Here is a 17192-nt window from a genome sequence, read left to right as displayed (position 1 = left end):
AACTACTACCATAGAGCAGTTTTCATAGTTGACCAGGACTGGTTCAACAGAGTTGAGGCCGCGATGGCGAGCAACTTCAGCACTCTATTTTTTGGAAATAGATTTTATGAGCAGGTAGTGTTGGTGGATAGCGTTCCAGTGGTGCTGGAGTGGTCGTTGAATCTAATACGCGACTCAGGCTTGTTTGTGTTGTCCCCTATAGGACCCAATCGTCAGACTTCAGATGCCTAAGCTCAAACAGTTTCTCCTATACTATCATTGGAAACTATGATCGAAGACGGTGCAACTGTTCTCACGGATACAAGGGCCATCCCTATATTGCTGATGGATGTCAAGGTACCGAGGTGCTTATTAAAGCTAGAATTAGTTTAGTTATTTTTTTAGGCTGCACCTCTACCACCCAAAGCAAATTATGTGCTTCATCTTTATGGTTCTGGTCCTCTTTTCCCCCCATTCTCCAGATATTGACGAGTGCCAGCTGCCAGATATTTACCCATGTCATGGAACCTGCATCATTGTGCCTGGGACATACAGATGCTTATCAAAGAAAACCATCAGGAGCCTTCCAGGTACAAAATACAACCGCTTCAAATAAAAAAATTTGGAGCTTATTTAGACATACACGTATTCTTCTCAATTTTAAATAAACTAGCAAGTTGATCCACACAAATAGCATGGGTATAGTTTGCTTAGCAAGTTTTCTTCTCATCTTGGTGATCTCTATTAGCAAGTTTGCTTATCATTACTTGTAACCCTTCCCTTTTTCTAAATGCATCGGACCAAACAACTTCCAATAATATAGATTACGGATTCTATTGCTAGGTACTATGGCCTCAGACGAGGTCAGGGCATGAAGATCATCAGGCCAGTGAGACGGCGGCAAATACATCACATATCACTATGTTGTATGACAACGTCAGAACGCAGGTGAACTGAAGAAGAGAACCATAGATATGGTAATTTTTTTGAAGCTACGCATACCCCCCATGTTCTTGGAGACATCAGAGTCGCTTTTTCACACCAAACCTAATATATTTGTCATGATAATGTCCCTTTTTCTAGATTTTATGCTCTCATTGAATAGAGAAATACTCCCATCTGTTTCATTCTGCTTTGTTCTGATAACATAAAATGTGAATCTATGTTAAAACCTGAATAGTATATACTATCCCATTGTATAGGTCATGGTTGAGGTCTGTCAAACTAATTAAGGTGACATGCGTACTTGCCATTATTCTCCTTCAAGAGATATTTGAAAAATTCTATAGATATTTGGTTGATGGATACCAAATACAAAATAAAAATCTGTGCTGAAATGAATAACATGTCAAAATTCTTTATTTTCTTATAGAAGGTTCTTCTATTGGACCATTTCCAATGCTGATGATTACATGGGTTATATTGTTGTGCATATTAGTGTGGAACAAATAAATAATCCTTGGATTAACATTCAATTAGCTACCTTCCTTCTGGATGCCAAAATGGCGAGAAGCTATTATTAGAGATTTCACACCTTTAGTAAATTATAAAATTGTCTATATGTTTATCCATTTTTACTAGCTTTCTCGAAGTTCATGTTATGGTTACTGTATGTAGAGGGGGGAAGAGTTGCTTGCGTACTGGTGGAGAGAGGATCATTGGTTGAAAGCGATGTTTCTACATATGAGGTCTATAATTAAGGTTGAGGAAGAGTTGGTTGGGGTTCCTATGAAAGGTGGACTAGATGAGGTCTGTAATTACTTTTTTTGTTATGCTCTATCATTACTTGAAAGAATCATGTATGTATCACTGGCAAGAAACTTCAGCTCATAATTGATGGGTGATGGGGAAACACTTTTGGGAATTCTAATTTGCATTGCACTATTTAATTGTTTGCTTTCTGTTCCCTTCACATGGCCATGATTCTTTTTGCATAAATCACCATATAATTCTTCATCTGAGTAAACTATAGAAAACTTTCAGATGGATCTTAGAAGATTAATATTAATCACTCTTCATTAATGTTGCAGCCCAGAGGTTAAAGTATATGCTTATTCGGCTGCACAAGTTAAGAAAGCTTTGGAGGTGGGTTATCTGTGATCATCATGATTGATCTTCCTTCATTTTGCCCAATTTTTTATTTGACCTTATCTCCTTGTAGGTCACTCACTACCTAGGTGGTGAAAACTATGTGTTCTGGGGTGGAAGAGAGGGTTACCAAAGTCTTCTGAATACTGATATGAATAGAGAACTTGACCATCTGGTATGAATGGGGTTTATTTCCCGATTTTGTGTCTCAGCTTTACTCTGTGGCACAAATTATCTGATCGTTTGCTGGATTTGTCCAGCTAACTTTCTTCAAGCTGATGTTGACTACAAGAAGAAGATTGGATTCAACGGTAATTCAGTCCCATTTCTTTATGATTACTCGTTCCAATGTCCATAACTTTGACATAGTGCATTGTCTTTACTATGCCAATTTGGTGACAGAACTGAAATTTTATTATGTATTTTAGGAACACTATTGATAGAGCCTAAACCACATGATCCAACAAAACACCAGTATGCTACTTACTTCTCTACTACTCCTTATGTCTTTAGTGTAGGCATCCACAGACGCACAGTTCTGCCATCGCGCGATTCCCCTCCTCCATCCCGATTCCTCCGCCCGCGATTCCCCTCCCCGCGCTAGCAGCCCCCACCCTCCTCTCCACGGCCGCCGCTAGCTTCTTGTCGTAGCTGCTCTTTGCCATCTACTGATAAAGTGAAATCATCCCGGACGGCCTCTAGCTTCTTGTCGTAGCAGGGCATCACAGTGACATGATATACATGACCCCTTTATCAAATACTAGAAAGTAACAATACTATAAAGAATGAAAATTGTCTACTTCAGCATATAAAATACATCAGTAATACAACGGCTTGAGGTACATCTATATAAGTTGTTGGGTAAACTGAAGTTGACTCAGTCGTTGGCTCTAAAGATGACCTACAACAGCGAGCCACTGCTACTTTTAATGAGTTGGTGGGAGCATGCAGGTTTCCTATTAGAGTTCGAATTACTCATTTGGGGCACTGGGTTGAATGCTTACCATCCTCTATCTTCGAAATTCATTATCTGAACTCATATATTTGTAGCTGCTCTTTCCGTTATGATTTCAGTTCATTATTTCTATGTTCTAAAATTTCTGGATTTAGTTATCATATTCGGACTGCTATACTCAGACTGTTCCACTGTTGCTACTTAGGGTTTTTTTCTAGCTAGCCAGTGATATGTAGCTAAGGCAGTATTACAACTAAATAAATGCTGACCTACGTGTGTACTGATAGGAATACTCATTTGGGGCACGATGAACAAGGGCTATAGTTTCTAAAATAAAAGAAATACACAGTTCTATTTGCATTTGTTCTTTTATATACATAACTTTATGTTGAATCCTGCATGTGATGATAACAAAATATTCTGTTTTTAATTCGGGCAGTCATGCTTTCAATTTAGTGTGCTTGTTGTTCATCAATACAAAAAGGGTCTATCCCTTAGTCTCTTGTTCAGTTAGTAGGTTTTGGTCCTTTCATTTTTTTGGTCGATGGTGTGATTTAGTGTGTTTGTTGTTCATCAATACAAAAAGGGTTCTGTTTTTAATTCGGGCAGCCATGCTTTCAATTATTGTTTAGAAACATATACTCTGTTCATTCAAGTGTAGGGTGTTCATCTGCTTTTAGTTCTCCAAATCAAAGCGGAATCAAGGTGTCTACAGTAAAACTAATATAGAATTCCAGTGATAGTTTAACATTTTACAAGGTCATTTTGGTTCGTAGTTAGCTTCAGAGTACCTGTTGCCCATTAAAGAACCACTACTAGAATTAGAAAGGCCACCAATTTTTTCAGCACAGGTAACAGAACACCTTGAAAAATATAAAAAACTGAGAAGATGGGTACACCTAAGCTTCACGAGCGCGTCAATGTGGTGTGTACTATTCTTATCCAGTCTCATGTCGTATTGCTGTCTGAATTTAGATGGTTCCAACACTAGCAGCAATGGTAACTTTGACGGAGATGACTTGGAACAAAAACACATGCTTCCGACGTCTTCTGTTGGTGAAGACACAATCTTTACTACTTGAGCTATGTAATTAGGCCGGCTAAGTCGTCGAGCCCGATTGCACCACCTACCACAAGGTATGCCGCCGCTCCCCCCTGTGTCGCCTCTATTATATTTTCTCCCTGTTTATTTGATGTTTTCAGTTGTTTCATTGTTTTATACTTGAGTTGTAATTCTTTTAGTGCAAACCTTGGTTCTTAACCTCTAATGTTGCTTTTAACCATCTATATTTGGTGGTGATATCTGCAGGATTGGCTAAGAAAGTCTGGTGTTCACTGGAGCTACTTTGTAGAGGCTGCTTCTTTTTGTGCAGTAATACACAGTAACCTGTGAGAGAGATAAAGAAGCAGATCTTGTGCTCTATGCAGTTGACAACAAAACAAATAACCACATCGACTTCAGAGGGATTTGAAGAAGGTTCATCACCCCGAATTGTCTTATGGAAGTAACTTGAATTATCAACTGGTATGGCCTGTAAATAAACTACATTGTCATGTTAGTTAGAGGGAAGTGGGTCTACATACTGCTTAGCTAGATTAATTGTGATAGTAAGGTGTATTTTGCTGCTTTGTCAACAATTTCAATTTAGACACTTGTTTTTTGGGATGAGGTGCTAAAAACGAGCTGAAGGCTGCTACTGCAGAAAGTGTTGTGGTCATGCTTGTACAAAGAATATTTGTAAACAATGCTTCCGAGACTGTTTCCTTAGATGGAGCGCATAAAGCTGCTCCTGTGTGGCTGAGTACATTGGTTGTTGTGTGAACTGTAATTCTTACTGAAGTACTGTATAATCTTCTTTTGAATGTATTAAGTGTACTGGGAGCCAGAACAACCATCAGTCCTTTGGCAACCCTTCACAACAAAGTTTGTTAGATCAAACATTGCATCCAATTATCTGATCTGTAAAACAAATATTAGTGTTCTATTTGTTTCTTGTTCAACCTTTAAATGAAGATATTCGAGTACCTAAGATTTTTTATCTGGTTAGCCAATAATTTCTGTAGATATAATAGCCAAATGATATAAATGATGATATTGATGATCTTTCTTGGTCTGAATGGAGTTTTTGCACCTATTCACGGGCTAGAGAGTTCATGCACCTATTCCCAGGCTATGATATTTTAGCTATTGGAGGCTCGTCAATTTGTGTTCCGTCGCAACGCACGGGCACATACCTAGTTGATTTCATACGACTCCAAGTACGTTTTTGGGTGCAAATCGCTAGAACCGTTACTATTCAATGAAAATATTTTTTATTAACAAATTTCAGGTACGAATTATTGTAGTTTGTTTGGATAATTATTTTACATATTATGAATTACTTAGTAATTGGTAATCACCTACAACTATGATACGGTGCAAAATAAGACAAAATATGGAAATTTAAAAATAAAGGATGGTGGTTGAGGTAGTTGAAGGGAAATATATATTTTATTGGTATGGTGGGGTTTAGGGGATGTTTTAGAGGAAACCGCTGCAGAGAGTGAGAATATAGAGGGAGAGAGAGTGCTGATGTGGCGCGCTAGTGGGATATAGGGGATAGAATTTAGAGAGAACCGCGCTGGCCACCTCTAAACAAAACTAGGGACACATCTAAAAACAAACTGTTTTTATCTACTAGTGAACGTTGCTTAGTTGAATACAATATATGTTTGTTTAATGCATTGTGTTTAAATATATTAATTATATTTAATAGCAACGCATTCTTAGATATCAGCAGTCGTTTGTCCTATTTGAGGGAGTGTTAGGCGCTGTGTTTAATCAGACAAGAGAGTTATATACAGAGTGGCTGCAGCCTAAATGACCATATATCATCAGATCACTGATACAGGCATACAGCATGTGCATTAGTTGTGAAAATGCTAATAAACTTTAGGTCGTTAACGGTTCCTGTTAAAATTAATGCGGATATATATTACCTAAAACTCCTCTATTAATTTATCAACAAAAACTTGAAGATATTGTTTATTTACATTCTGTTACATTTTAGAAATTTAACAGAAAAAAAACTATTAGAAAAATACTACCTCCATTTTTTTATTTGACGCTCGATAATTCAACTTTATACTAGCAAACGTAAAAAAACGGAGAGAGTATTTTCTAACGTGCAATATATATACTGACTAGTCGGTTACCCGCGCGTTGCGACGGCTTACAACAATACTCATATAAACTATCCACCAAAAAAATTTCAAGATTTTTTATTGATTGTCTCCGCTCTTCGTATAATATTTTTTTGATTTGGCTAACTGATGTTATTATTTACTCAATTCAATATGTCTTGGTACAACCCGGTCAATGAAGTGGGCGATTAGAAGAGAGTTCACAACGACTGACTGAACGAACAGAGATTATAAAATAACATAATTTCACCATACACAGACCAAATAAGAGAAAGTTTGTGAGCTCAAGTTTCTAAAATAAGTCACATAAACTCAAACTTATAAAAAAGGTAGATCAAAATATGGAGTGATTGCTAAAGTCAGCCATTAATAAAAACTGGAAGCGCTCCATATAAATTATGCTACTTTGTAGCAATTACTAACGTTTAAAACCAACAAATAACCTTTCATTTTTCTGTTAGTGTGACAAATCATTGTTCCTCCATCCAATTCAGTAACCTCAAATACCATAGAGTCCATTGCGCCAATGTGGTCTCATAAACGACCTAATTCTTGCAAGAGCCAAGAACGCCGTGCCGTGTTTGGGCTGTAGCCTCAGCCTGTAGTGCTGGTCCGGCCTGACACGATTATATATTTTTTATTTTAAAAAAACGTATATACACATATATAATTTATATTCAATATTAAAAACATCTGAGCATGGTGTTCTATTGGTTAGACAACTTTATCTAGTGTCTCCTGCCCTTCTTTCATTAGGACATGGGTTCGAATAGGGGTGGAAACGAGCCGAGCCGAGCCAGGCTCGGCTCGGCTCGGTACGGCTCGGTGTTGTGACGAGCCGAGCCTGGCTCGGCTCAATTATCTGACGAGCTTGAGAAACTGGCTCGGCTCGGCTCGACGGAGGCTCGCGAGCTGGCTCGAGCCGGCTCGCGAGCCTGCTACGCCCACCGTACAGTGCCTGCAGTATGCAGAGGGTGAAGGCCGAGCGTCGCGCGACTGCCGTGCCGACAACACTGTAGAGGGCAGAGGCCGGAGGTGTTGGGGCTCGGGGTCGGTGGGCCGTCCAGGAGACGACATCGAGCAGTCGGAGTCGGGGGTCGGCCACCGCCCGTCGGTGCTCGCCTGCTCGGCTACGGTAGGAAGCAAGAATGAGAGAGGTCGGGGACTTGGTGTCGAGCAGTTGGGGTCGGCCACCACCGGCCGGCGGCGACAGGACGCAAGACTTGGCGGGCGGCAGGAAGCAAGAGCAAGAGAGAAGCTCGGCGGCGCAGGAAGCAAGAGAGAGACGCTCGGCGGCGCAGGACGCGAGAGATAGACGCTCGGCAGCTGTAGGAAGCAAGACGCGGTGGGGCACGGTAGGTCTGCTGCTTGGCTCTCAATTCGGCCAGCGGAGGGCATTGGGCCTTAGTGACTGACTGGCTTTCGAAATTGGGCTGGGCGGCTGACAGGCCCGTTCGGCCGGGCATGTTCCAATCCAGGTGGCCGGCTCGCGAGCGACTTGCGAGCTCGCACGAGCTGGCTCGGCTCGGCTCGGTCGTTTCCCGAGCTGAAAAATGCGGCTCGGCTCGGCTCGACAGAGGCTCGCGAGCCGACCCGAGCCGACCCGAGCCTGGCCGAGCTCGAGCCAGCTCGTCGAGCCCGAGCTTTTTTCCCAGCCCTAGGTTCGAACCCCATCTCTTGCACCATTTTTAACATTTTACGCTGATTTAATCAAATGGACCGACGGGTTGGTCCGACACAGTCAGCAGACTGTGGCCCGCGGGCGTCTGGTCCACCGTTTGGCTATCTATAGGCGTGCAACGGATTAATTTGAAATAGCTGTGAGGGGTTATTTGTAGACGACTGTTTAAACTGGTGCTTTAAGTATAGTATAGATATAGATATCATTATCTGGCATTCTTAAAATATTATGAGGCCAAATTTAAAGTTACTAACAGGATGACTTCACCTAACTTATTTAGGGCGAAAAATATTTCGACCGAAAGGACTGAGCGAAGCAAGATGAAGCTTTATTCTTTTTGCTAGCGTGTCCAGAAATTCGCCAAAAGCCGTGACGCAAAATCCAATGGATGACGTAAGCTTGGGCGTGCATTCTGAGAGATTTCACCTCGGCCTATGCAAATCTTATGTTTTCTGCGACGGCTGGCTTGACTGTATTCTTTAACGGTGCAGGTAAGATCGCAATTTACGCCTAGTTACATGATCCCGACGGGTAAACTCAAATCAACCATGGACAATGACTCCTTAATGAAAAGCTCTTCTCGGAGAATCCAGAGCACCTTTGGAGAATCCGAGTGGCATTTCTATGCGTCGGTAATAATCTTAGCTTGTTTCTGAGTACACCTATAAAGAACACATCAGGACCACGCCAACACCAGCACAACGCCCTCACGGCATTTCTCATTCGGCAAAGATGATGATGAGGACGAACACTCTCTTCCTCCTCTCGCTCGCCATTCTCCTGGGCACATCGCTCGCCGTCACCGATGTGTCGCAGGAGGCCCAGCTCAGCAAGTTCATGACGACCAGGGCCTTGAAACGGCTGACGACGAAGAGGCCCAGGGTGAACGGGCCCGAGGAAACCGACCCATGGGCCGACCCTAGCGCCTTCGCCCACCTGGCCGAACGCTGCAAGGGCCCGCCAAGCGGCAGCAAGGAGGCCGACAGGGTCCTGGGGCTGCCGGGCCAGCCGCCGCGCGTCAACTTCCGGCAGTACTCCGGGTACGTGACGGTGAACGAGGAGCACGGCCGCGAGCTGTTCTACTACTTCGTGGAGTCCCCCCACGACGCCGCCTCTAAGCCGCTCATCCTGTGGCTCAACGGAGGTAAAATTGATCGAACACGGCCGGGGTCGTCCTACTCCAGCATATACATATATATAGCTCTCGTCCAGGGACGACGACGACGACTTGTCTCACCGGCCGCCGTTTCCTGGACGTACTACGCGTGTACGTGCGCTGCAGGGCCAGGATGCTCGTCGCTGGGATTCGGGGCCATGAAGGAGCTCGGCCCCTTCCGCGTCAACCCCGACGGCACCCTGAGAAGGAACAAGCACTCATGGAACAACCGTACGTGAAGCGATCTTGTTTTATTTGTTGGCGGCGCCGCACGTACGTAGCATAGACCATGCATGGTAGTGTTTGGCAGCGTGGACTGACGAGACTGGATGTATATCACGGCGTGCTTTCTGGCAGTGGCTAACGTGATCTTCCTGGAGTCGCCGGCGGGCGTCGGGTTCTCCTTCTCGAGGAACGCCACCGACTACGACACGGTCGGCGACAGGCGGACCGCCGAGGACACGTACGTGTTCCTCGCCAAGTGGCTGGACAGGTTCCCGGAGTACAAGGGCCGCGCCTTCTACGTCACCGGCGAGAGCTACGGCGGGCACTACGTCCCGGAGCTCGCCACCGTCATCCTGTACATGAACCGCTTCCCGGACTTGCTGACTCCCATCAACCTCCAAGGCATCTTCGTGAGTGCTGCTTATTATTAGCCAGAGTTCCCGGCCTTCACCGTCTGTCTGCGTGTGTGCATATATGTTTCCGTACGTCGATCTGAACCGGCGATCTCGTTGTTATAGTTCGGCAACCCGTTGCTCGACGATTACCTGAACGGGAAGGGGGAGCTGGAGTTCCTCTGGAGCCACGGCGTGATCTCCGACGAGGTGTGGGCGCGGATCCTCGCCAACTGCACCTTCACCCCCTCCGACGACTGGCCGTGCTTCGTGGCGGCGCACTCGTTCCAGAGAGGGAACATCGACAAGTACGACATCTACGCGCCGGTGTGCCTGCAGTCTGACAACGGCACCTATTACTCCAGCAGCCACGTACGTGACCCTCTTCACCCTCTGCAATACAATCCGCCACGCAAAACCTCGATGGGTCTCGCGTGCTGAGGATTGGGATTTCTGGTCTGTTTGTCAGTCGCTGCCCGGCTACGACCCCTGCAGCTACTACTACATCGAGCCCTACCTTAACAACCACGCGGTGAAGCAAGCTCTGCACGCTCGGGTGGACACCAACTGGACAGGCTGCAGGTAAAGTGCCGTGCCGACCTGAATGTATTTGTATTCTCAGCACTGTCTCTGATGCCTATATATCTACTCTTTGGGTTTGGATCCAGTGAAGATTTGGCGTGGAACGACGCCCCCGAGTTCATGGTGCCAATCATCAAAAGGCTGATCAACGAAGGGCTCAAAGTATGGATATACAGGTACTGACTCTTTGCCTTCAGTTCTGAAAAGAAAACATGACAGTTCTAAGTTCCGCCAACCAGAAAGCAGAAGCGCATAACCACTTTCCCCCCCCCCCCCCCCCCCCCCTCTCCCCCGATACTGTTCTGCAGCGGCGATTTTGATTCCGTGTGCTCGATCACCGCAACGCGGTTCTCTGTCAATGACCTCAACCTGACCGTCACCACGAAGTGGCGCCCCTGGTACACTCCTGACAGCGAGGTAAGAAGGTTATTCAGAACAGGGAGAAAAAAAAAAGATAGATAGATAGAAACAGTTTCGATTCAGATAGATAGAAATAGTTTCGATCCAGATGTAATTTGGGATGGCAACGGACGTACGCAGGTAGGAGGCTATGTTCAGCAGTACAAAGAAGGCTTTACTTTCGCGTCAGTAAGGGCAGCTGGCCACTTGGTCCCTACTATCCAGCCGAAGAGGTCACTCGTTCTGCTCTACGCTTTCCTGAAGAACATGCTCCCTCCTGCTGACATCTCGAACTGAACAACTGATGAGCATTCGCATTTGCACTTCTGGCTCCGTCTGGGATGATTGATCAGGATCAGGTCCCTCCTTTTTTTTTACTTGATTACACAATGTCTCGTTGCGTAGAAGGACGTACGCTGAGAAGCTCTGTAATGGGTGCCCAGTTGGTGTTCATCCCAAAAAACGAATAAAGAGAATTTTACAGCCTTCCTTTTGCTGCATGATAATCCTAGAATTACAGTCGTAGCGTTTTGGCCTAAAGTTTGTGGCGAGCGAGATGAATTGTAAAAATGCAACTTTTGATGGCTAACTATTAACTCTAGTAAATTCAAACACATTGTGGCGTGTGTGGTCGTGGGGGTCATCTCTAGTGTTGGCATCAAATGAATGAATCCTACTGCGAGGAACCTTCGTTCTCAGCAATGGCAGCTACATACTGCTTTCTACAAGATTAATCCAAACTGATACCTGGATACCAGTATGACCGATCGTATAAACTAGTGATCTCGATCGTCTGGCCGTACGCGAACGCTATCACGATGGTGAGCATATCCATGTGGACAATGCAATGGACCATGTTTGTGTACTTTGTATATTGTTCATCCTCCCATTAGTTACTCTTCATACTAATTAATATAAACCGTTGCATGATCACAGAGCAGACTCAAGCCGGACCGAATATATTGCAGGGGCAAAGGATTCCATTAGCTTTATTGTTCTGCTGCTTCAAGGCAGCATGCAGCTCCAGGTCATCGAAAATTCCTTTTGTCGTTGATTTCGACATACCGTACGTGGCCAGTCAATAGGTGTGTCGGACACTCGGTGGGTGGCGCTAGACCCTAGCTAGCACGTGTAACAAAACGCACTATACGAGACTAGTCAAGGTATATATATCTAGCTCACCTAAGAAACCGTCGTCGTCTACTTCATCTTCTTCTACCAAGAGCTACACCTAACAGCCGCTCCAGGCCAGGCCAGGCCAGGCCCCAGCTTTCCAAGCGAGGCCGGCGCAGTAGTCCAGGTCAGCTCACTTGCTGCTGGTTGCCATAGAACGGGTAGGCGCCGTAGGCTGGAGCAGCGTACATGCCTGGATCAGGGAACGGGGCCGCCGCAGGGTAGCCGTAGCCGCCGTTGTAGAACGGGGGCGCCGCGTAGTACACGCCCCCGTTCTTCCACTGCATGTTGCCATTGTCGCCCCTAAACTGCATTAGTAAACGGCAAAACAGTGTCAAAGTTTCTGCACGCCAGAGCTTTACAGTATGTTTGCTCGTACTGTGTAACTCAGAGAGCAAGGCCGGACCTGCTTGTTTGCTGGGTTGCGACCCCATGAGAGACGCACGGCCTGTTTGCCAATAGTGCTGCCGTTCAACCCTTGCAACGCGTCTTCCGCGTTCTTCCTGGCGAAAGGGGAGAAGAACAGTTTTTTTTTTAATCAGATGTCCTGTCATGACGGTAGCAGCGTCCGCTATACCAAACAGACAGCTGGGGAGCTGAAATGTGGAGAGCACGGAGGCTGATGATACCTCTGAGCAAACTGCACGAAGCCGCACTGTTTCCCAACTGGAATCTTTACGGAAGAAATTTCTCCGTACTGGGAGAAGGCCTGCCTAAGGTCCTCTTCACTGACATCTGGGTCGAGCCCGCCCACAAATACCTACGCATCATATTCAAAGAAACTTCGATGAAAAGTGGAAATTTTGATGGACAAGAAAACATGAGTTGCGTTGGATGTGCATCTTTACTCACTGTTGTGTTTGTCAAATCTCCTCCGTCTGGTCGAGCAGATGAGCCATTTGATCCAGAGGTACCTAAAACCAACATGAACGTGACTTTTAGAGAACTAGAAATAAACTATCGCCATCGTCCAAAAGGTGGTGAATGATTCTGAAAGCAAACTTTATCTGGTACAGTGTTAATAGCAATTCACAAGGCATTGTTCCACTAATATTCTCAGGTCTAAATAAATCACTGAAGCTACTAAATGAGCACTGCAGGGGAAACAGTCTCAGGCTATCCGCACCGACGAACTGTAAAGAATACTCTACCGATATAAGGTGAGATATAGAGTAAAAATTTACTGCAGCGGGAGACTCTATCAGCTACTGTAAATTCATGGGCCCAAAGGAAACTCTACCTTTAGCGTACGGACGTTTCTACCCAATCGAACGTGTGTCAGTGGGACTTTGCACCACACGGCTTAGGCAGCAGGTGACAGTTGGGATGGGAAATGAAAGAGAAATTGAAAAGAAATAATATAATATGTGATAGTTGGTATAGAGTTGAGATATAGAGTAAACATGACTGCAGAGGATTGTGGTATAAAGTAAACATGACTGCTGACGGGATAAAATATTCCTTTTAGAGTAGAAATTTAGAGTAGTATGAGTGCGGATAGCCTCAGCGCCCCTTGATGCTACTTCGGTTCCGCAGCATGCCTTTCGTATTGGTAAGCGAGCCTTGTCGCGGTCTATTGGGCTCATGGTGGAGGAGTACGCATACTCACCGCCTATACCTTTTTGTGTCCTTGATGAGAAACAAACCAGCATTTTTTCAAGAAACTCTCAAAGGGGCTCAAACAGGTGATTTATAGAGTTGTTGGTCGTAGTTGTTAGAGTGGATTAATCAATTCAACTCAAAAGCTTAAGCTGAGGGGAGAAGGTAGCCAATCCAACACCTCCACTCACGTGCAGCCAGAAAGAAAGACGCAAACGTGGAAATAAATTGGTGGGAGCACAAATAAAAACTCTGCCAGGATTCGAACTCGAGACCTATGACTTTGATACCAATATTAGAGTGGACACACTAACTAGTTCAACCCAAAAGCTTAAGCTGATGGGAGAAGATAAACAATCCACTTATACATTTCAACAGTAGTCGTAGCTAGAATGTGGTGCTTAGCGGGCAAATAGCATTTGAGTTTCTTTGTTGGCAAATGATGTTTCTTTTCCTTTTTTTTACTGGCAAATGTTGCTTTTAAAGTATAGGAAGGAGGCCATATTATACCTAATAAGAAGGAAAACAGACAGCTACAGTTAAGCAGTTGAAACATGAAAGACTAATCATTGATCAAACAAAATGAAAACAAGTCAAAATATAAGAGAGCTTTGAAATATAAAAGGCTAAGGAGGTGCTGAAGGGCAGACTAATATCAAAAGGTATTTTCCACTTCCCATGAATGCTCAGGTCACTAGAATCTGGCACGATAATATAATGCAGGAGCTACATTCAGATATTGCCTAATACCAATAAGCATCCATAAATATGATCCCTACTCCCTAAGGGCCTGTTCGATTGTCCAGGATTGAACCTAGAATTATTCCAGCTGATGAAATCTTATATAAAATAGGTAAACAATCCAGGCAGGAATAGTTCCAGGCCACCGTTCCTGAGCAACCGAACAGCCCCTAATGGAACACCAACATTTAAAATGAAGCGAGAAAATCAAGAAACACCCATTCAATTGGATTCAACAGTTAGATGCAATTTTCATCATATAAAATGTGACAGAGGATCAGAATGCTCTCCAAATGACCACTGAAACAATCAATAAATAATTAAATCACTTATGCTCTGTTTAGTTTTAATTTTACAACGGATTATATAAAAATCAAAGAAACCTAGCAGCATAAAGTTGTATAGAACAAAGACAAGGATTTGTGAAAGCTAGTAGATATAATAAATGGATACTTTGAACTGAACCTGATGATTTTCTTGGAGTTGCCGGGCCAATCCTCATGGGCCTAGAGGAGCAATACACACCATTCATCTCAGTCATGGCATGCGTCTTCTCACTGTCATCTCCAAATCTCACGAAGCCATAACCCTTGGATCTACCAGTGTTAGCATCGATAACGACTTTGGCACCTTTGACAGAGGAGTACCTGCTGGAGAAAACCTCCAGCAGTGTGGCGTCATTGACATCGGAAGCAAGGTCGCCTACGAATATGGAATGATCCGAAGCAACATCCGAGCGCCTATCTCCCATGCTAAACGATGCCCAGTTTAACCTAAAGGGCTGGTCAGTGTTTGGCATAATATGACCAGAAAACCCTTCAAGAACCCTTTCAGCTGCAGCATGGCTGTAGAACTCAACAAATCCGTATCCTTCAGACTGTCCGGTCTGCTTATTCCGGATAACTTTAATTGCCACAACCTACAGCATATCACGGCGTATTTAGTGCAAGTTTGGACTCTAGGTATCTAAATAAAGAGAAGAATGCAGAACTGCATCACAAGATAGGTTTCAGTTAAACACATGAGGTATCTATCGAAATGACAGAGTAATCCAGGGCTTGCAAAAAAAAATTGTTTATTTTGAGCTTTATTACCATCGGCTTACACCCAAAGTTACCGTGCTTCACCAAATGTTTCTGCATGACTTTCAAGTGTCTATATTTTCTTCCAAAAGGTTGCCATTACTTTCCTTTTTATCCCTTCAGTCTACTAAATGCAAGAGAGTTCATGAAAGAAATAATTGATTCTGACATTCTGTAGCTGTTAGCCTGTTATTGTTTGGTATCCAAATAAATAAGGCATATCATTTAAGGATGTTTTCATCACGAAAAGAGCAAAGTACCCTAAGAAACATGGTGTTAAGAACCAAAACACATGATAAAAGAAAATCTGCCAATCAGGACTGCAACAGGTGCAGCAATGGCACGTCATGGGGTTGCCAGTACATGCATCAACTCAGGCAATCTGGGCAACTGCAGGCTTCCAGTTTCAGCTCGCAGGTCCATGCCTGCCGTTTAGCTAACGGTTGCCAAATCCGTTTCCCTTTTCAGCACAGTGACGGAATGACCCTGACTATCAGCAACTGCAGTCACTCCTGAAACCCTTTACTCTCTCTCTCTCTCCTGCGCGCAGCCCGAGAAACGGAGGCTGAACTCAGCGAGAAAACAACACGGATTTGTCACGTCGACATTTGTTTTGCTATAATATTTTTTTTTTCTGGGGCTGACTCGAGAATAGCACGGCCGTGGCCAAGATCTGGGCTGAGGCGCATCCGTGCTCACCTCGCCGGTGTAGCCGAAGCAGTTGTGCAGATAATTCTCGTCCATCCAGAAATGGAGATCACCAACCCAGATGGTCTTGTTCTCCTCCTGCCCGGCCTGATGCGGCGCCGGCGATCCCAGGACGACCGCTGGCACAGGTGCCGCCAGCTGCGGCGACTGCACGACGGCGTGGAACGGCACGAATTGAGCCGCCGCGAACTGGGGCGGCGCCATCGGGTGCGGCGGCATCGGTATGGCAACCCAATGGGGCGGCACCATGGCCGCCGGCGGCGGCGCCCCCACCACCATCGGCTGCTGCTGGGGCTTCTGCACGTCGCCCGCGCCATTCACCGTCACCGCCGCCGCCTGCATGGTCACTCTATCTAGCACTGCGATGCACCCGTGCGTCGGAGGGAGAGGTGGTGTGGTGAGGAGAGAATTTGGACGCGAGTGGAGGGAGGGAAGAAGAGGCTCGCGGGCAGAAGCTAGGCTAAATAAAGCAGGCGGCGGCGGAGGATATGGGTGAGCGGCGAGCCGTCCGATGGAGCGCGTGGACGGCCGGCAGGCAGGCCGTCGTTTGGAAATTTTAGACCGGATCCACGCCGATGTCGGCCTGCAGAAACCGGCCCCTGCGGGCTACGCTACACGTAGAGTCGTTTCTGACTATCGATTAGGGTGCTGCGGATGGGCATGGAGCGGCCGAGATGATAACCATAACAAAACAAATCTATTTCTATACATCAGAAAGGGTTTCAAAATAACTATGGTAAGTTATCGCTGTTTTTGTTGGGAGATGCATCATCATTGTAGGTCTGATATTCAGAGCCAAGAAGATAGAAAACACACCAAAGAAGCCCTGGGTCCTCCTCCTTAGACACCATCTTTTTTTAAAGAAAGCGACAAAAGACTTGCCTCTTCATTATATTAGATTAGAAAAAATAAGATAATCCACGAGACCGAAACACACACGGGAAGAGAAAAAAAACAAAATCAAAATAAAAAAGCTACCATCCACTGATCTATCTTAGATACACTAAAAACTCTCAATTTGATCTTTCACTAGTTGTGCAACTTGGACCGTAGATCTCGGATGTTCCTGAAAGATTCGGTTGTTTCTTTCCAACCATATATTTCACCAAAAACAGATGAGAAGCCCATCGTGTACTTAAGAGCGTCTAAGCTAAATTGGAGGTCCAATACATATTTCTCCTCGAGATTTGTAATGTGTTATTATGGAATTAAAAGAAATTTTGTAGGAATCAAAAGTACATAACCGGGA

General features: G+C 44.8%; 3 protein-coding genes and 1 long non-coding RNA gene across 4 annotated transcripts; 3 read left to right on the top strand and 1 right to left on the bottom strand.

The window, feature by feature from the left end:
- Nucleotides 1-267: 267 nt before the first annotated feature.
- On the top strand, nucleotides 268-2557 carry LOC103647496 (xylose isomerase; the record flags this gene model as incomplete). Its single annotated transcript, XM_020549093.1, has 6 exons — nucleotides 268-336; nucleotides 462-569; nucleotides 2002-2064; nucleotides 2141-2241; nucleotides 2326-2378; nucleotides 2496-2557. Coding segments are annotated over exons 1-6 (456 nt in total), but the record flags the coding sequence as incomplete, so codon positions are not given.
- A 1446-nt stretch (nucleotides 2558-4003) lies between these two features.
- Nucleotides 4004-4691, top strand: LOC103647495 (uncharacterized). The gene is made up of 2 exons (XR_562877.3): nucleotides 4004-4159; nucleotides 4332-4691. It is a non-coding gene; the product is annotated as an uncharacterized lncRNA (long non-coding RNA).
- Nucleotides 4692-8621: 3930 nt separating this feature from the next.
- Nucleotides 8622-11502, top strand: LOC103647494 (serine carboxypeptidase 1). The gene is given in 8 exon segments (XM_035965419.1): nucleotides 8622-9030; nucleotides 9169-9273; nucleotides 9400-9677; nucleotides 9786-10031; nucleotides 10129-10246; nucleotides 10333-10417; nucleotides 10550-10658; nucleotides 10782-11502. Coding segments are annotated over 8 exon segments (1506 nt in total). The 3' UTR covers nucleotides 10938-11502.
- Nucleotides 11503-11672: 170 nt separating this feature from the next.
- LOC100193409 (uncharacterized) lies at nucleotides 11673-16352 on the bottom strand. Its single transcript, NM_001399092.1, has 6 exons — nucleotides 15935-16352; nucleotides 14619-15072; nucleotides 12666-12727; nucleotides 12443-12573; nucleotides 12220-12316; nucleotides 11673-12121 (listed from the first exon to the last, which is right to left on the bottom strand). Exons 1-6 carry the CDS (start codon nucleotides 16283-16285, stop codon nucleotides 11942-11944), a joined length of 1275 nt encoding a protein of 424 aa, NP_001386021.1. The 5' UTR covers nucleotides 16286-16352; the 3' UTR covers nucleotides 11673-11941.
- Between the last annotated feature and the right edge of the window lie 840 nt (nucleotides 16353-17192).

This window comes from Zea mays, chromosome 2 (genome assembly GCF_902167145.1).
Source record: "Zea mays cultivar B73 chromosome 2, Zm-B73-REFERENCE-NAM-5.0, whole genome shotgun sequence".
In the NCBI taxonomy this organism is placed as follows: Eukaryota; Viridiplantae; Streptophyta; class Magnoliopsida; order Poales; family Poaceae; genus Zea; species Zea mays.
Note: the sequence above shows the minus strand (reverse complement) of the source record. Positions and strands in the feature narration are given on the sequence as shown.

What these genes read in the sequence shown, in the direction of transcription:
- LOC100193409 (NM_001399092.1), bottom strand. Translation starts at nt 16,285, where the DNA reads ATGCAGGCGGCGGCGGTGACGGTGAATGGCGCGGGCGACGTGCAGAAG. An exon ending in GCTTCGGCTACACCGGCGAG is followed by an intron (nt 15,073 to 15,934) that starts GTGAGCACGGAT and finishes GATATGCTGTAG; the next exon opens with GTTGTGGCAATTAAAGTTAT. An exon ending in GAGATTTGACAAACACAACA is followed by an intron (nt 12,574 to 12,665) that starts GTGAGTAAAGAT and finishes TATGATGCGTAG; the next exon opens with GTATTTGTGGGCGGGCTCGA.